This window comes from Macadamia integrifolia, chromosome 12, assembly GCF_013358625.1.
Source record: "Macadamia integrifolia cultivar HAES 741 chromosome 12, SCU_Mint_v3, whole genome shotgun sequence".
NCBI classification, from domain to species: domain Eukaryota; kingdom Viridiplantae; phylum Streptophyta; class Magnoliopsida; order Proteales; family Proteaceae; genus Macadamia; species Macadamia integrifolia.
In genome coordinates, this window is record NC_056568.1 from 5,898,323 (window position 1) to 5,918,646 (window position 20,324).

Below are 20,324 nucleotides of genomic sequence, written 5' to 3' on the forward strand. Positions count from 1 at the left end.
TTTTTTTTTTTTTTTTTTTTTAACAAAAGAAAACTTCACAATTCCCAAAAGTAATTTTGAATTTCAAAAGCTGAATCTTCTCTTGGTTGAAGACATACCAAGTGTAAAGAGAAATTCTTAACCCAAGAAAAAAAAGTACAAAAACTATACTTTTTCTTTTCTTTTCTTCTCTTCTCTTCTCCTCTCTTGGCTACCAAACACAGCTAGTGCTCTCAACACTCATTGGACACCTCTTAATATAATTAAGAATGGGCTTATAACATTACCTTAGCATATGTACAACATATATAACCTTATTGTAGTTCGAGAACCCACTTCTAGAACTCTTTCAACCTTTTTTTGCCAGTCATTTTAGTGAAAATCGTCCGCAGCAGTTGTACTAGTGCAATGAGCATCGAGTGGCTGGAAACCCCCTAGGTCTCGTGCCTAGATGCTCTCAATTGTTCGATGCTCACCGCTTACTGCAAAGGATGTGGATTCTCTCAATATCTCTTGTCATTTGTGACTAATGAATTCATTGAAAGCAAAGACAATACCACTGTTCAATCGGCCGCACTCACCCTCAAACACATTTTCCAATGCCCTTACCATTCAAGAACTCCTTCAGAAGACTCTTCCACTTCCAAGCTGCATGGCTCAATCACTTTGAATTCAATCCGTACTTGGAATCCAAATGGCTTCTTTTAAACCCAGGTAATATTTATGTGAAAACGAATGGGATCACTTTAGGGGTGTCAACCGGTCGGGCAAGTTCGATTTTGGTCAGGCTTAATCGGGCTTGAAGAATTTCAAAGGCTACACCGTGTCCGCCCATTTAACTAATCGGGCTTAGTTATTGAGGGCATGGTATACTTTATATTCAGTTGGTTGGCCTCAGGCTATAATCAGGCTACCTTAATCGGACTTTAGTTGGGCCTTAACCAGGCTACGGACATGTTTAATGTTCAACGGGCTTTAACTGATTTTTAAACGGGCCCTCTTTAAAATGTGCTCTTATATTCTGGCCCACTCATGCAAGCTCAAAAAAATAACAATAAATCAATAAATGATACCAAATATAACAATTATTTAAAATGTGAACATGTCTTTACTTTTTAGTTTTTATTCTTTAATTTGGGGGTAAAATAGGTATTCTACAATCATTAAAGGGTCGGGCCAAGTCGGTGCACAATAGGCCGATCTCGGTCGGGTGTTATTCGGTCAGTCTCGGTCAGGCGCCCGACGGTCCAAGTAGCAAAACCGAGACCGACCATTTATAAATGGGCCGGGCTCAAGCCTGACAAGTTTAATAAACGGTCCGGGCCGGGCCAGTCTATAAACGGTCAGTCCCGATTGATTTAGTCGGGTCGGGCCACGAATTGACACCCCTAGATCACTTAATCCCTCAAACAATGGAATTCAAAAATCTCTCTCATCCATCAAGAAAAATTATTCTCCATTGTTTAGAATCAGCTCTTCCCAATGAGTATACTACCTTCCAAATTTTCGAGGTGGAATGCAAATTGAAATCCCTCCTCGTGGTTGAGGAAATCTCTGTGGATGCAAATAATTATAAATAATGGCTTATGCCTTTTTCTATGAGATTAGCATTTTGGCTTTGGTGATTTCCATGGCTGTGACGAATCTTATCCTTCAATCCTGCAAACCACGAGGTCTGTGGTATGTAAGGTCTAGCAAAGTCTGCAAAAAGACCAAGCCCAAAATCTTTGGTGCATAAGGAATAACAAAGAAACCGTTTAGGAACCATATAATCGTTTAATAAACCATTTTCGTTTTGGTTTCATATGAATCTGTTTAATATACGGTAAATCGAATCGTTTCCCAATTCTAGTTTATACGGCTGGGTTTTGGTTTGGAATTGAGACCCTTAATCTTGCCTTTGCTGTAGCTTACTCAATAGAAAGCAACTTGAAGGAGAGGTAAGAAGAGGGAAAATGAGAGATGGGTTTGTCGTTGGTCTCAAACAAGGACTGTTGTCTCCACGGTTTAGCAGTGTTTTTGTTTCCTCTGTTTTTCTGCTTTAATAGCCACTGATGACGACCTTACTGAGTATGATGTCCTACAATCCTACAATTCTCCGGTGGTTCTCTTCCCCAAGTGGTTGTTAAGTTACTATTGATCTTTGACTTGTTCTCCAATTGATCAATTTTGGTAGCTTGTGACGCAGAGATGACCTGACACAAGGCCAAGCAGAAGTGCAGAATTGCAGAAGCATAGTTGTCCTCCCCTGTTTTCTCACAGAAGGGTTAAAGTGCTGAAGGTGAAGGAGAAGAGGAAGGAAGGTTCAGGCAGACCAGAGGTCCGATTAATGCTCCCAAAGCTCAACAAAGGCAGGTGCCATTGTCCAAGTCCTTCACCCAGACCTGGAGTCGTAGCGATTAAGACTAGATAGATGAATTTGCCTTGGAATTAGACTGTTAGAAAAGTTCTTCCAGAACTCAATGGCAAGCTCACTGGAATGGCCTTGTGTGTCCCGACTCCCAACACCAAATGTTTCAGTTGTGGACTCCACTTGAGAAAAGTGCTTCATATGAGGATGTTGTTAGATATGTAGTCCCCATCTGAACTTTTTCTTGTGCGTTCACAACTGACAAATCTAACCACAGGCGGGCATCGGAGAAATTGAGAGGCATTCTTGGATACACAGATGAAGATGAGCTTGTTTCATGATGTGGGGTTACAGGTATGTGCTCTCACTCTCTCTCTCTCTCGCTGGTGTGCATTGAAATTTGAAAATGAAACATTTTCACTTCGTTTTTTATGCAGTAGGCGAGTCTCGCTTGGTCCACACATTGTAGATTCTTGACCAGTTAGGTTCATGCTGCTGCTGTGCTTTTAGTGAGGCCTATTGGAAGGGATTGGTGAATTATAGATTTTAATAGGGAGGACAGTTTTAGAGGGTTGAATTGAATGGCTGTTCATTACCTAAAGAGTTTTGCAGAGTAACTATGGTTGATGAGCCAATCAGAAATACAGCTACAGATGAGAAATCACAAATGCTTGTCTCAAATTCATCACTTAAATAATGCAATTTCTTTAATCAGGAAGATGGAATCTCTTGACCCCCAGCTTTCAAATGGGTGGAAGAGGATTTTGCAACGAGGGGATATGCTCGACCATAAATAGGAGGATGTTTTAGAACCATAGAATGGTGGCTGAACCCTTCGTGGAGGAAAGCATTACCCTTATTATCATCTATATAAGAATATTGAACTAGTTCTAATTAAAGCAGCCAATATTTGTGGAACGAAGATCTGTGGCTGCTAGTGAATCTATATCTGCACCAGGAAAATTGCTTATTGGGATACTTGGCCCTTGATTGTTCTATTTTCACTCGTTTAAAACAAAAATAAGAAGAATTTTTTTTGTATCATAATTGTGTAATTATAAAAAAAAAAAAATTAAATAGATTAGTAAAACGATGTTACACTTTTTGAATAGAGATTCCTTAACCCTTTTACCATATTCTCTTTATTTTTTATTATTTATTTATTTATTATTATTATTTTTTTAAGTTGAAAAGTATTCTCAAAATTGGGCAAAACTTTCCGGCACCTGCACCCCGACCCGAAGACCTTAAATCACAAATTCTTTAAAGCAGTCAAAGATCAGAAGGACCCAAATTGCAAATGGACAAAGTAGACCTGAAGGTCCACTTATATCATATCAAATTTACCCAAACAAAATTTGTATAAAAAAAAAAAAACCGAAAATCTGCGAGCAAAGCACTTCCAAGTTTAAGTATTTGGCTTCTATCATTATCTTGTCTTATTTTCTTCCAACCTAAGGCATCTGTACTATCACAACGTAGAGAAATAAAGAAACAAAAAGCAGAAATCAGACTGGTTAAAAACAGAATCAGGCCCTTTCAGTTCAATGCCCAGTTTATGAAAACTCAGATTACTGACTTCTATAGTAAGCTCTTCCCCCCCTCTAGAGCATCAGCTTCCTACTGGATTAAATGGAAGGATCGCCAGTTTCTCTAGTAAAGCCCCACCCCCAAACCCCCCCCCCCCCAAAAAAAAAAAAAAAAGTATCAGCTTGGACATGAAAGGAGAAAGGTTTTCAATTTTCACCTTTAATGCCTCTGCCACCCCCACGGCCCCACCCCCAACCCAGAGAGAGAGAGAGAGCATTTTTCCACTTTCGGTGAAGGCTGTCTACCTCCAATTACTCATCTCACATTCCAAGTAATGCAAAGGATAAGGACCCACTTCATTCATTTCTCTGTAATGTCTCATAAAACATAAAGAAATTAAGACACAGCCTAGATTTCCATACCTGACAATTTCTTCACACTATGATGAACTGATTTCGTTATATATATATATATATATATATATAAACTGATTTGAGTTGGTGTCCCTCTCAGTTTAAGTCCTCCCTCAACTCCCACACACCCCCCACCCCCAAAAAAAAAAAAAAAAAAAAGATTTTGCCTGATTGTGCAGTCAAACACAAACAGATTTGGATAACTACAATAATACAAGCAAGAAAATTAACAATCGCTTACTAAAAAAGAGAAAATTAACATGCAACATAAGGTCATATGAAACTCACCCAAACACATTATACATTTAGTAATACATGCAAGAAATTCAAGCAGAATTCCTACACTTCCAATGATATATCCAAGAAAGTTGACGTCCCGTGGTATTACGAGCCACCAAGACCAAGAGGGACAAGAGCTTATATTGATGATGGATCATCCCAAAAAAAAAGAAGAAGTTTTAATGCAAATATAGAGATATTTAATGTTACTTTTTCTCCTGTCCAAACATATTCAGTCCTTCATGCCATCAGGGAGAAACAGGAGGCAGAATAGCCCATGTCAATAAAACAGTTAAGCAGCCTTCCAGAAATCGAGGGGCTTCCGATGCTGGCCAAAAACATTAACAAGTACACACAAAAGAATTGATTAAGAAAAATATCGAGAACTGGCCCCCTGGCAGTTAAAGTTTGTTTTTCTCACTTTGCTTGTTTGTTTATGATTCTTGAAAGTGCAAAAAGAAAATATAATATAATTAGGATGAAAAGAAATCATCTCCCCCTTAATAGGATATCATAATGATAATATTCCAGCATAGTTGACAGAAATGCTGGATTGAAACCTCCATGCATGTACCACACATTCTAACAAATAAAGGCAAAGTAGTACCCTACACTTCCCCACCCCACAATGACTTCTATTGTCCTCTTCTTCAGAAAATAAAATATCTGTGAAGGTAATTTACCTCAGATATGGGCATCCGAGTTCTGACCGAATCAATAACTGAGAAATCTATATCAGCTATAGCAATGCCTGTTGCTAATCTATCTGAAATGACAAAATAGAATGATCGATTATAAATATTGATGTTTCTACCTTTGTTTAACAAATGGCAATGAGAACATCGTAGCAGGATATTGAGAATTTATTTTCCACATAATATTCAATTCATGAGAAAAGCAATATATAGTTCACCCAAAAAAAAAGCAATATATATACATCATATAGGGGACGTAGAGTAAGCTCAAGGACCACCACCAAAATATAAGCCTAACAAAATGAAATACAATAAATAATAAATAAAAATAAGACAAATAAAGTATAGACGTATGAAATACAATAGAAGACAGCTCCAAACATATTTCTACCTGTCATCTTCCATTAACATTGACCTTGCTGTGTGCATGGAATACATGTCTAGGTAGCGTGACACAACATTCAGTATCCCATGTAAAGCAATGCATTGGCCTATCCACCTGAGCCTATCGGCTATTAAGAAACTTGCTCGCTTTGAGATACCAGTAATGGACTTGAAAGATCTGAACAAACTCAAGCAAATTTCAGAAAATAGACAAAAAGGTTCATACAGCTGTTTCGATACCCAATCATGTAGAGGTAAGCGTAACATGCCTTCTTGCTCTTTTAGTTGCAGACTCCCAAAGTCATTTTGAAAAATTCATAATACAGTACATTTTTTCCTGGGATTTTGATTTTGGGATGAAGATATTGCTATATTTTTAGGGGGTGTTTTGAGTTTCAGTCTTGGGATTCAAAGAATTAAGACTCTAGGTTTGGAATTGGGATTGCATTCTATAATTTTTAGTGTCAACTTTTAGTTATGGTGCTATTTTTCGTATTGCTTGATGGGTTTTGTTGTGGCGAAAATTGATCGGGCGATCTTCCCTGCTGTTCCTGATGCTCCAACCGACCTGCACAGAAGAGAAGATAGGGGAGAGCCGGGCTGACCCAACGGGGGACTCTCCGATGCCGAAGTCAGATCTTTTCACCGCAGATGCTCAAGAGAGCTTTCAGTAAAAGAAGTGATCGATCCCATTCAATGGAGGCTTACCTTGGTATTTATAAGCCACTGATGGAATGGAGAAAGGGGGAAGTCCGTGGAGAGTCTTATAGGGTGTGGAGTCCTGGAGAGGGACAGCTCTCTGATGCTGGGAATATTCTAGATCCTAGGGTATACCAAGGGAATATCCCCCTCTTATCTCGGAAGTGTCAACGTGGGAGAAGTGGATGCCTCTGATGACGTGTAGTGGATAGAGTCCTGTCCTTGTGATCAGGGATTATGTTCCTTGAATGTAGGAGTGGATGAAAGCACGTTTCTGGGAACCTCGCTTCTTGACGTCGGGCCGAGGTGGCAGCACGGCCAAATGAGGGCCGAGGTGGCAGCTCGGGCTGATGGAGGGCTTAGGTGATAGCTTGGGCTGATGGAGGGCCAAGGTGGCAGCACGACCAGATGAGATGCCGAGGTGGCAGCTCGGGCTGATGGAGGGCCGAGGTGACAGCTCAGGCTGATGGAGGGCCGAAGTGGCAGCTCGGGCAGATGAAGGGCTGGGGTAGCAGTGCAGCACTCGTTAGTTCGCTCCTTGGCCGCACCATGGTTAGGGAGAAATACCCTCATCAGGTTTCAATATAATTCATGACAGTATCTTTAACTCAATTTGATTATTGGGTCTTAGTCACATAGAACAATCAGATTACCTCCCTTCCTATAGGAGGTGGGTGCAAAGAGCCAAACCTTCTGTAGAGGAATAGAGGATTTTTCTAATTCTGTCTCTGACTTTAGTGCAGAGTCCATTGCACTGGAATAGTTAGGCATGGGCACTGTATCTTCCTCCCTCCAGTATCTGTTACCTACAGAATTAAAATATCATACTAGACCTAAAAGAGGAATATGGTCAACGATAGTGGTGCCTATTATTTACCTTTAACATCATAACAGAAAAAATGCAACCATTAGGTTGAAAACCAGACAGGATCAGATGATCAAATCAGGTCAACTGGAACCGACCCTTTCCTTGAACTGCTGAGGACTAAAACCAGAATCAAACTTCAGAAACTATCCATTTTGGAAATGGTTTTCAATTTTCTTTTTCTTTTCTGATTTTCCCAAGTTGCAATCAACTTTAGTTCATTTCAAAACAACTATTTGATCAATAAAACCCTGATCAAACAGGAACTAGAGCCCTTTTCGGAGCAATGTCTAGTACAGTTTAAAAAACTAAGAACCCAACCATTAGAAGAGTTGATGCAGCCAGCCAACCTAGGTTCCGGATTAGGGATCAAAGATCAGATCGGTTTCTCCACAGGCCCAGATCCGAATTTTTTCCTTATAAACCAGAGTTGAAAAAGGCTTGCTGATTTGTTAGTTTCAATAGTAGATAAGGGTTGTTATGGGACTGTGAATAGTACCCACGAACAGTACAATTTAATCATTATCATGTGGGGGTGGTGGTGGTTTACATGTTTATAAGGAAAACAAAAAAAAGGGGTACTATACTTAACTAGCAAAGGGGTACTGTTTTGGGTAGTTTTGTAATATCACTCATTATTTTTGGTAATAACTAAACAAATAAATTACTTGAATAATTTGATAAATTGAAACCCAATTTGAATAATATTGTAATTTTCTAAATTTCAACCCAATCTCATATGTCATGTGGCGAATATAAATATGTAGATCAAGAATTTTCTTGCACCCACTAGACAAAGAATCCTACCCACCATCTTTTTTTCTGAGCTAAGCTATCACATATTAAAAGTCCTAGTTGGTTCTTACATGCAGTCTTATCAAACCAGCAAAACTCAAGACATATATTGAAGCAATGAATATCATCATGGGTTTGAGTTGCACAATATGAGTAAGTACAACTGTTGAAATACTCATGACAAAATTTTACATTCATACAAAGATTCCTTGTTGATGTGTATATATACTTCTTAATAGCCATCTCAAAATAAAAACTGTAAACCATAGGTAAAGCCCCACAATTAGGATAGAAGCTGCATCTCACCTGGTAGCCGACCTACAATTTTTCCCCATGGATCTATAATTAAGGTGTCACCATAACTTTCTCTCTTATCATTGTGCCTTCCAGTCTGTGCAGCAGCAATAACCTAATAAAAAATCCATCAGGAATAAATATTAGGAACACGATAACACATAAAAATAGAAAATGACTGCTCAAAAACTAATAACTCTAATTCCATAGAGCTAAATGAGAATTCTCTAAACCTAAGTTTAATTAATTAATAGTACAGATAGAACTTCATTAACTTCAAATTATGGATTATGTACAAGGGATGTAAAGAGGGGACATGTTTCCAATGATAGCATGCTGACTGCTGAGTATGTTAAATCAGTTCAACAAAAGGCTATGGTAATAAAAGGAAGAGAGCTGTTTCCAACAATGCTGAATATGGAAAACTTGATTCCTTTGAAATATCTGTGGATTGAGGACAGAAAGAAAAGCAATCCCTTGACCTGATCAACTAGCTTAAGAGATCAGCTCTTAATTCAAGAAAATATAATGGTTGCTCCTTCCAGATCACCTGACATAGCTACTCTCATCTTCAAAAGTGCAACGGTTTCAGGATATCTGGGTAAAATTGGTGCATGAGTGATGGGGACATCCATGTATACCAGCGGCGTAGGCGCAAGACCCAGCCACATGTGCATTCTATTTGGCTGGAGGAAAGTCTCATAGAGGAAAACTAGAAGAAAGATGAAAGAAGAAAGAAGTAAGAAGAAAGAAGAAGGAAGAAGGAAGAAGGAAGAAGGAAGAAAGAACAAGAAAAGGGAGAGAATCGAACCAGCCTTCCCAGCGCTGGGTTCGATCCTCTCTCCTCCCAATCGGCCAATCTTTGTGGCCCCCACCAGATCTCTTTTCATTTTAGTAGTTTACTTTATTATGTCTTCTTATTTAGTTGTTTTGAATAATTAGGAAACTAGATACTATCCTATTTTTCTTTTTTTAGAAAGTTTCTTTATTTCTGAAATATTTGTTCCTAGGATAATCTTTTTTTTCTTTTAGTAATTTCCTCCTTATTTATGTAAGGCCATTGACCACAATTTTAATTAATGAATGAAGAATATTGAAAGAAAAAGAACTCCCCAACCCCCCCACGATTTCTCTCGCTGCCCTCTCCCTTTTCTCACCTCTCACTCTCGCCCCTCTTCTGTTTCTCGCTGTTCTCTCATCTCACCTCTCCCTTTTCACTCTGTCCCTCTCGGTACTGCTATACTGCTGCAGCCATTAGTCACAACGGATTGAAGGCCATCTCAGTCGTATAAGCTCCATCGGACTGCTGTTGGACACTTCATCATCAAGCTGGAATTTTTTTCTTCATCAAATAAGGTGCAATGCACCTCTGTTTTGGAAGACTTCGGCTTCTTCTTTTCTCCTCAGATCGGGACAGCAATAAGGTGAGTAAACCCCCCTATTCTACCTCCATGGACTCCTTATTATCTTCCCATTCCCACTGAAATCTGAGATTGTTCTCTGTTTTTAAGCCCTTATATTTTTCTGCTATCCTTTTAAAAACACCCTGCTGCTGCTGTTCACCTATTTAATTTTCTGTGATTAAAAATTCTGTCGATCTCTTTAATAGTTGAATGACTTGAGGAAAAGCATGATACCTAGTACTAGGGGTGTAAGTTTAGCCTTGACGATCCGAACCGACCCTGAGCCCAAACCTTGTTTAACCCGACTATGAGGGCCAACTCGGCCCAACCCGACCCAACCCTATGTGGGGTTGGGCCGGGCCTGGGTTGGGGCATAGAAAACCCAACCCGCCCTGAGTCTAACCCTGATTATTATTATGCTTTGTAGAATGCAGGTGTCTCTCCCAGCCAAGGGAGTTTCTTGTTGTTGTCATTGAGTTTCTTGTGTAACAAGAATATGATAGAGAACAATATAGCCAAAAGAGAGAGCACAAAGCCAAAGGAAAAACACATCTCTGAAGAACAAGTCTTGTTTCTCTCTTACATTGGAATTTGCATTCACTTTTGAGTTCTCTATTGTAGTAAATGGAATTATTGAAATTTAGAATTGAAAATGTGTTTTTTTTTTTTTTTTTTTTTTTTTTTTACACTGGAACATTGCACATATTGATAGGAAACAACTCCACCTGCCTAATACTTTGGGTTGGGCTTGGCCCACATGGACTTCCATTGTGGCCAAGATTTAACTCAGCATATAATGTTATTGCATCCTGTTGTATGAATGAAGTAACCAAAATAGTACAAGGAAGCTTTCCTAAGCTTTTGAAAAACCGACAAGGGAACTTCATTAGTAGAAGGGACTCTTTCTCTTTAGACTCTTAGCACATGCTGGCACTTTGAGGAATTTAGGGGGTGGAGGGTCAATTACGGTCAATGTTTTTTAGAGTTTGAAAGTAGCGAAGTGGTTTGAAGAAAATTGGAATTGAAATCGGAATTGAATCGTACTTATCGGAATGTGATTCCACTAAGAAAACTAGCTAGGGTCAACCCGACCCAACCTGGCCAACCCTGAGCCCTGTAGGGTTGGGCCTGAGCATGAACCCGGTAGGGTTGGGTTGAGTTTTGGGACCTAGGCAACCTGGCCTTGTTTCACCTCAAATACCTACTCTTCGATTCTTGAACTGATTTGTGCTTAACTACAATATGTTGCAATGTTGCCTTCCCCACGTTTCCTGCTTGAGATTTATGTGGCTTAATTGCTTTTCCGCCTAGATTAATATTGGCTGTTGTTGCATTACTTTTTATTTCAAATATATATGCATGCTGGTCATTGTACTGTGCTGCCCCACCAATCCCAGTCCCAACCTAGGTCCTAGTGAGTCAATATTGTCCATGTGGACAGCACCTGTAGGAAGTCCTGTTGTCTAGGTTTTCTCCTACATCAATGAGTTACCTTCAGTGAGTCTAACTTTCTAATATCATAAACTGCCTTTGCAACAGAAGTTCTAAAAAAATAATATCAGGGGATTACAGCATAACTGTCCAACATGATTAGCTAAAAAAAAAAAATTTGATTCAACAGATGCAAATATTCACAATACTAATGAGTAACTAGTACTCCCTTGCTGCCCATATTTGGGGATTACAGGATAATTGTCCTTCACCGTAGTAACTAATTGGCAGTGGGTTGTCATTGATCAAGTACTTTTCTTCCATATATTTTTCTTACAAATGATTACAGATAGAGTAAAATCTTTAATATGTCACCCATTCTAACATTGTCAAAATATTGTGACAATACTTGTCATGGCGCATAGGCGAACCAAGGTGGTTGAGGGGGCAAAAAAAATTAAGGTGACACCAGCAAGGCCGCTGCCTAGGAAACCAAGGGCCAATCCTGACAAAGCCGCCTGGACGCCTAGGCGGACACCTTGACAACTATTATTGTCACCAGATAGTAAGATCACGAAACACAAGCAATCCCTGTGAAGCAAACCTCCATTACTTTCATGTGAGAAATTAACAACCCGCAATTAATTTCAAATTCGAACTCTTGATATTACTATTTCTATGGTTGATCACTCAATACCCACTCCATTAATTATAGAAACAATAGCAAAAATGGTTCATAATTCTCAGAAAAGAATCCCATAACAAAAATTGCATACAAGAATAAGTGTAAAAATAGGCTCCTCACATAGCATTGAGTCTCAATTGCACGAGCACGAAGAAGAATCTCCCAGTGGGCCTCTCCAGTTATCTTTGTGAAAGCCGAAGGTACTAACATAACCTACACCGACAGTTTAAATGTAAGGTTTAGTTTTCCTCCCAGTTAAAATAAGGTCAAGAAGACAATGGTGGAAGAACAAAAGCCAATCACAAGAAGCAGAAAGAATCCTTTTAAACCTGTGCTTCATGCTTAAACCGTAGCTGCTGATAAAGCTCGGGAAATCTCAGATCATAGCAAACAGTCACACCCAGACATCCAATGGGGCTCTCCGCTACAACAATATCCTTCCCTGGAAACTTCACACCTCTTAGGAGTCCAGCACTAATTTCAAATCACACTAATTAATTGTGAAGCAAAAGCTTACTAGAAAATAAGAAACATTAAATTCTTCATGACATAAATTAGAGGAACACACATCTCATAGAAGGGAAAGAAGAAGCACTATATCAGTGCTATAAACATGGATAAAATGCAGAATGTTACAGCACATTTCCAAACGTTATGGTGCCAAGTAATATCCAGAATTTGTAGCAGAAGATTTGACTTAACCAGATAAACATAACCATCAAATGTATGTTTTTTCCCCTTGCATTACCAAGCTTTTTTTTACTAAGCGACTTGAAGGGCCCAATGCTACCTGCACTTTAGTTTCAATTCTTTTTGTGCCAGACAAAGTCAGAGTTTATTCAATCAATCAAATCTTATACATGGTCAATAAACTACAGGCCACGGACAAACGACAAATACGATATAGGAAAACTACAACTAGAATCATTCAATCTATCGAACCTTGGAAGAACTAATACTTGTTAGTCCTGATCTAAACATGTGTCACATTTACAAAAGAAATAGGAACAACTGCTCCACTTTTCCGACCTCAATTGAGGATTCATTACAAGCATAATCACATGATCAACCATCTATATATTCTTGATAATAAAACATCAAGCGAATCTCATTAAGTAGATCTATAAGTCTAAGGGGACACCATTGAGTAAATTTACACAATAATTTACATAAAACATTGAAGAAATATGTAATGATTTCAAGATGATACTAGGGGAGAGCCTAACCACACAACATAGATTAGTAGTCATGGATATGGGCCTCACTACGCAGAATTGTAAGAAAGACAAGCTTATTGCCCAAGGATAATGTGGTGGAGCTTAAAAGGAGATATATTGAATCTGATAAAGTGGTTAAACAGGAAAGTGGGACTTTGATGGAGACACTAATACAATGTGGATCGAGGTTACTACTTATATTAAGAAGGTTGCTAAGATGTCCTAGGTGAATCGAAAGGAAAATGTCATTTCTCCATTAAGGCCAAGAAAGCTAGTTTTAACACATGGCAAACGACTAAGTACAACTTTGGTAGAAATGCAGCTATGAAATTGTGGGAAAAGCAAGGGCGAAGAAATATGATCTTTATAATAATTTGAGCACAATGGTAGGAGGGAAAAAGCTATCTATAAGATAGCTAAAATAAGGGAAAGGAAGTGTAGAGATTTCGACCATGTTAGATGTGTTAAAAGTGATGATGGTAAAGTACTAATAAGGGATGAGGGCATAAGGAGAGATGAGAAGATTATTTCTACAGCCTACTAAATGAATACATTTCAAATAACAGTGTCCCAAAAGCCTGCATTACCATCAAGACACCCCGTCGTAGATATATACCAAAAATTGGTGCGCCTAAAGTAAAAGGAGCTTTAAGGAGGATGAATGTAAACAAGGCATAAAGTCCAGATGGGGTCATGGGGACCTAATAGAAATGTGGAAAAACTTAGGAATCTATGGTTTTTCTCAACTAACCTAATTGTTCAATAAGATTATGAGCACGAGGATAATGGCAAATGAATGGAGGAGAAGCATTGCAGTTCCGATTTATAAAAATAAAGATGGTTTTCAGAGTTGCAATAACTATAGAGGTATAAAACTAATGAATCATACTATGAAATTATGGGAGAGAGTTATTAAAACTAACCTAAGAGAAACTACTATTACGAAGAACTAATTTAGTTTTAAATCCACTATAGAAGTTATTTACTTAAGAGACTCAAGGAAAGATTTATAGATTGCAAGAAGGATCTCCATATGGTTTTTATTAACTTAGAAAAAGCTTACGATAGAGTCCTTAAAGAGTTAATCTAACAGTTACTAGAGAAGGGGAGTGTTTCAAGTAAATATGTGGACATAGTTAAAGATATGTATAATGGTGTGGCGACTAGTGTAAGAACTATGGGGGTCAATGTAGTGAATTTCCAATTACAATTGACTTATATCAAGGATCAACTTTAACCCCTTATCTGTTTGCGCTTATCATAGATGATGATTTAACCATAGACATCCAAGATCATCCTTGGTGTATGTTTTTTGCTGATGATATTGTTTTGCTGGATGAAACAAATGCAAGGAATAACCCCATGTTGGAGTTATGGAGATCAACCTTCAAACAAAAAAGTTTTAAGATGAGTAGAACAAAGACGAAGGATGATGTCAATGCTCTCAATCAAGGCTAGTGGCCCCCCCAAAAAACGATTGTCGCACTCCCGAGAGAACCCTAACTGTGCCGCCACCTGGAGCAGCCTGGCCTCTCGCCGAGCTGCTTCTTCTTCGGTCTCTCATGCCCGCGGAGGTCGCGATCCACCCTAGCCGCCTCCCCTTTCCTTCCTCCCCTGTCTCTGATCTGATGCTGGTCTTGCCGGGATCCTTGATCCTCCTTGCTGGATTCGTTGGCTCCCTCTTCCGCTGGCGAACTCTGGCCTGCCACTAAGCATAGTTTTGTCGTTGTCAACTACTCTGACCTGCTTCCAAAATGAATCGTTGGCTCCCCCCCTCCGCCAACACTTGATGGGTCTGCTGGCGCTCATCCTTGAGTCACGATGTTAGAGTGTGCTTTGGTGGCTGACCTTACCATGCTTTCCTCCTCCCTCTCCTCTTGTTCCATGGCGGACCTACGGTGTTCCGGAGACTTTGGCATGCTCTCCGCAAGGCTGCAACCCGCAAGTTGCCAGTTTTGAGTTGCCAGTTTTGTAAGGCCGACAGCCACCTCGTTGATGCCCTCCGAAAGGCCGGCGCTCCCCTTTGCGGCTGTCACCTCGCGAGGTCAGATTCTCTCTTGTTCGCGGCCCTCCGCAAGGCCCATGCCCCGCCGTCGTGCCTGCCTTTTCCGCCAGAATCCTGATTTAAGTCTTGACGGCTGGAAGGAATTGTGATGAGACCTGTTGGTAGGGTTTGGTGGAACCCTACCTCCATTTTTCTTAGTCTGCCCCTCCTCCTTTGGGCTTCTAGGTTCCTGTTATGCCCATGTTGGCTTTTGAATTGTAAGTTGTTAGGCTTCAGGCTCTTGTTTTTGGCCTTGTAGGCCTTGTGTAGTTTTAGACATATCCTTGTGATGTGTCTTCCACTCATCAAGCCCACTTAGCCTTGGTTGATGTCCTTTTGGACTTTGGTCTCCCTTTTGGGCTTGTAATCTTCCTTTTGGGATACATTTTCTTTTAATGCATTTTACTAATTCACCTAAAAAAAGACGAAGGATGTCAAAATTGATGAGGGAGATTCTACAAAGTGATTATTTTAGGTATTTGGGTTCAATCATGAATAAAGAAGGTGATATAAAGGATGACATTTCACAGAGAATTAAAATAAGATGGATGAAGTGGAGAGGGGTGTTTGGAATGTTTTGTGATTGACATATTCCTTTAAAACTTAGAAGAAAATCTTATGGGATAGTCATATGAAGGGCTAAATTGTATAGTGCGGAATGTTGGGGAGTTAAGAAGCACCATAGAGTTAAACTTAGTGTAGCTAAGATGAGGATGTTGAGAATTGAGATAAATGGGTGGCAAAATTAGGAGGATAAAGTAGGGAGTTATTAAGTTAGAACTAATTTGGGAGTATCTCCGATGCATGAAATGAGCTATAAGAAAGTCATTTCAGGTGGCATGGCCATTTTCAACGGAGGTCTTTATATGCTTCAGTATGGAGGAGTGACTTGATTTTAAGTTCAAGGAGCTAAAAAATTCAGGGGCAGATCTAAAATGAGTCTGGGAGAAGTGCTGAGGAAAGACATGAGCTTAGGCCCTGTATCAAGTATGACCACGAATAGAGCTGATTGGAGGGTAAGGATCCATGTAGACAACCCCATTTAGTTGGGATAAGGCTGAGTTGTTGTTTTTCTTGTCGTATTGAAGACATATGTAAGATATTAAATACCTACTTCTGTAAATTTACCAACAAATCTACAGAGTACTATTGATTGTTGGTCATGATCTACACTTGAGTCACACTTATTATGAGGAGGGAATGATTATTCCACTTCTTACAAACAAAATAAAATGAAAGAAATTGGTTCAAAAAGATTTAATCAACCACCTAAATATTCTCGCCAACCAAACATTGAGTATAAATCTAAGATGATAATACTGAGTAGAATTATACATTAAAAGAATATCTAAGGAACTGGATACCTGCTTCTGTAAATTTACTCTCCTTATACACCATTCCACCAGGAACATCCACATCAAACCTTCAAAAAGAAAGAAAGACCTTATATAGAGCTTATTATGTTGATGGGAGTCTACAATAACAACTTAGCAGTTCAGAGAGGCTTCCAAACTTTAACCACATATTTTATGCCTTGTAGCTCAATCTTGCAGCAAATTTTAAGGAAAAAAAAAAAACCCAAGGGGGTTGCTCAGTTGGTAAAGATCAACACCTCAAAGTGAAGAGGTCATGAGTTCAACTCTCCTTGGGGCCTAACTATCATTATATATATATATATATATATATATATGTGTAACCACAGTAAAAGTTAGTTTTCAAATTCAATTCATATAAAGCTAAGGGTATAAAGTAGTAGGATCATTTAATTTGTACACTTAAATAACCTCAAAATTCTTTCGTGGTCTTGTAAAAGTAGGGTAAATTTATTGAAATCAAGGACATGGATGAGATAGCCTACAGAACCAAAAGAAGACAACATTAGCATTGGATTCCACTTCCTTCCCAAGGGAGCATAGAAATGGACCATTCACTGAAAGATCTATTCTACTGGCTGCAGTGTGTCCAATGGATCACATACTTTTTTTAATGTGTCCAATGGATCACATACTTTTTTTAAGGCACAAAAAAATAATGGGGCAGCTGGACTGGGTGGTACTTCTTGGTCCTCGTGGGAATGCTCAACACCTCAACACAAATAAAAAAAAAAGTGGTAAGGAATAGATTCCAAATTCCAAGTTTATTTATTTATTTATTTTGGGGGGGGGGGGAGGCAAAGTGGAGAATGGTAATATGATCATGTTGGACTTTTGTGAAGATCCCCAAGGGCAACAGGTCACATAGGTTAAAGAATGGCCATTGATACTCACTCCCTTGAAGTACTGTGAAACAAAATAAGTGAAGTGTGGTGTGGGACCTGCTGGACCCTGCACTTGCAGCTCCCCCTCTGTTTTGTTTCACCAGTAATTTCATTGACGAGAGAGGAGCCATGCCCTAAAGATAATGTAAAATTATGGTGGCCATCAAGGTTACTTAGAGTCTTTAGGTTCTTTCTCTCTCCTCCCTTCCCCCTCGTTTTATTTTTAATGTTATCTTTGTAATTTCAGAATTCGGGTTCATGTTTGGTGGTGGGTCAAGTCTGGTCCTTTATTTTGCATCCTTTTGAGACCCTATTCTGAATTTGGAGCTGGAGGTCAAAGCAAAGACAGTCCTGCCTACATTGCTGGCAGCAGGACTGGAGTTATACTGCCCATTATTGGATTGGAGGTTTCCTATTTTTGTAGGTGAAAGCTTGTGGAGGCAGGACTGTGAGGTTCCCTAATTTTGCAGGAGAAAGTTTGGGGAGGCGGGATTGTGAGGACTCAAATTGAACCTTCAGAGATTCGACGAGTGCAAAAATTTTAGAATATTAATATAATTTTTTTTCCTTACCAATTTATTTGAAGAAAAAAAAAAGTGTATTTGGAGTATGGCCTTCAATTTTGTAGGCATTTAAAACATACAAATCTTAGCATGATTTGATTTGGGAGAAAGTCTAAATACTGATTTGATCAACAATGAGTGTGGCAAAACCACACCCAACAACTTGCAGCCATATCACTTTTTCATTCAAAGCCCTAGTTTTTGCAGCCAAAGTTCAGTACTTTTTATAGAACAATGAAGAAAGTTAGCAGGTTGACCATAACTGATACTGAGAATGTTCTTCATCTTCTCATTCTCCGTCCTTTAAATTCCGAGGTTGGGCGGTTTTCACTGGGTGATGCCAAGTAATCCTGAGAAGCAGCCGTGGTTATGTAACAAGCAAACATTCAACCAGAAGGGTGACAAGCTTTGTCCCTGATGCTAGGATCCACTCGTAGATTATGGCATAAAAGAAACAAAGAGCTTCTGGGAAATGCTAGAACAAGCATATAGGAAGTTAAAGAGCTAAGGAAAATATTTGAGTTTCGTCTACAAGCATTTTAGGAAAATGAAATCTGACACTAGAAGACTGAAAATCCTTTTCTGCAGACTCAACACAGTGCCCTTCCTGTAAAAGAAAAAAGGTTTCATAGCATAACCCCCATCTGGACTATAAATCTTCCCAAATTTATCGATAATTGTCAGGACCACCCAAAACCCATTCCTGTCTACCAAAAAAAAAAAAAAAAAAAAAACTAAAACCCATTCCTATAAAAAGTGGTCAGTATTAACATTTGTGTCAGTATGGTCTGCATTTTCATTTTCTTCCCACAAGCCTAAACTTGCTATAGACGTAATGTCTACAAATACGATACAGCAGCCAATCTTGATTGGAGGTTTTAATGGTGGGGAGCAAGGAAAAGAAGTGATTGCCGGAAACAGAGAGATAAATTTAGATGCACAATTACATATTGCGTAGTATGGAGAAGGGGGAAAAAAATATACATCGCATAATTTGCTTTCAAATTTATAGGGCGACATTTCATTGACGAAAAAAAAAAAATGACGAGAATAAAACTAATAATAAATGATTTAAGTTATTTTCTTCATTGAAAGATGGGAGTAAAAGCATCTCACAAATGTATCTTCCGATAAGTGCTCCTAATGTTTCCAGAATCATCAACAATGACATGCGTATTAAACAGGTGTGAATCGTCTGATGCTTTCTCTTGGAAGCCTCCGAGTGACATCCAAATGCTAGATTCTCTGCAATATATAACAAATTTGCAAATGAATCAGAGACAATTATTTGCAAGTATGTAAGAGAACTCGGAAACCTGAAAAGGGAGCACAGAATAAGCGTAAATTAAAAGCTATTATTGGATATTGACCTAGCAAGAGCACAGTATCCTTGCATGATGGGGCCATCTAAGGTCTCTGCGATCTTCAGAGCATCTCCTTCTCTGGCACTCATGTAGGAGAAAGTCTCAGGGAAGCAAATCATTTTGGCGCCCGCAGCAGCTGCTTCCTTGACGGAGTTAAAAATCCATAGAAACTTATAAATCAGAACACAAACTCATGCGCGTCAAGGAAACTCACTGAAGTTGATCATGAATTCATCCCCTTTTCTAGGTCAATTTTACCTTGACGAGGCGAGAGCAGGTGTTGAAATTGGCAGAGAGGTCATTCACAGAGGTCATCTGGACAGCAGCAACTCTCACTGTGTTGGCCATGGAAGATTGCTCACAGACAAATGGACGGAACCTAATCGAATGGGAACGGAGGAGAACTCTGCAGGAGATGTTTGGAACAAGAGCACCAACTCCCATGAACGTCGAATTCATAAAATAGCACGCGAGAATCGGCCCGATTCTTGCCAAGTTCATCAAGAGATATTGGAATTTTTATTGGGGACCACCGGGCCGTTAAACACGCACGTGCAGGTTACGGTTTTAAAAAAATGGAATCGATGTTGCCTGGTTTTGATGATGGGATTCCTCTCTCTCTAGCGCCTAGGAATCAAAGAATGATCTAAGAGTTGGGATGATTTAGCTAGGGACGTTTGTTTGGGTCCTTCTAGGATCTCTCTTTGGTTCTTGTGCTCTAATGAAGAAGAGCCAGAGATGCTGGTACTGGTCAGTTTTGACGGTTTTATCCTTGATTTTTATTAAAAACTATAATTTGAGAGAAAAAACCATTTCAATTTGGCATAGAGAACATATACGCCCCCTAAAACAACTTCCTAAAGAATGTCTGAGCATTGCCTACACGAGACCGATAGGATCATTCTCCCTTAAAATTTGTAATAGATTTATTCTCTAGATTGGGTAAGTACTATTATTAGTTAGAACTGTTCCATTGATATAGAATTAGGTAAATATTGACATCAAGCATGACCGATATTGATATGGATGGATCGATCATTATGCCCGATCAAATACCATTTTTTTTAAACCTTGAGT

General features: G+C 39.2%; 1 protein-coding gene and 1 long non-coding RNA gene across 2 annotated transcripts; one reads left to right on the forward strand and one right to left on the reverse strand.

The window, feature by feature from the left end:
- The first annotated feature begins 1,077 nt into the window (after positions 1-1,077).
- LOC122058383 lies at positions 1,078-2,997 on the forward strand. The gene is made up of 2 exons (XR_006133755.1): positions 1,078-2,683; positions 2,767-2,997. It is a non-coding gene; the product is annotated as an uncharacterized LOC122058383 (long non-coding RNA).
- A 1,512-nt stretch (positions 2,998-4,509) lies between these two features.
- Positions 4,510-19,798, reverse strand: LOC122058295 (deaminated glutathione amidase, chloroplastic/cytosolic). Its single transcript, XM_042620914.1, has 9 exons — positions 19,506-19,798; positions 19,254-19,390; positions 19,000-19,128; positions 16,428-16,486; positions 12,132-12,244; positions 11,923-12,015; positions 8,296-8,398; positions 5,235-5,317; positions 4,510-4,879 (listed from the first exon to the last, which is right to left on the reverse strand). Exons 1-9 carry the CDS (start codon positions 19,746-19,748, stop codon positions 4,844-4,846), a joined length of 996 nt encoding a protein of 331 aa, XP_042476848.1. The 5' UTR covers positions 19,749-19,798; the 3' UTR covers positions 4,510-4,843.
- Positions 19,799-20,324: the final 526 nt, after the last annotated feature.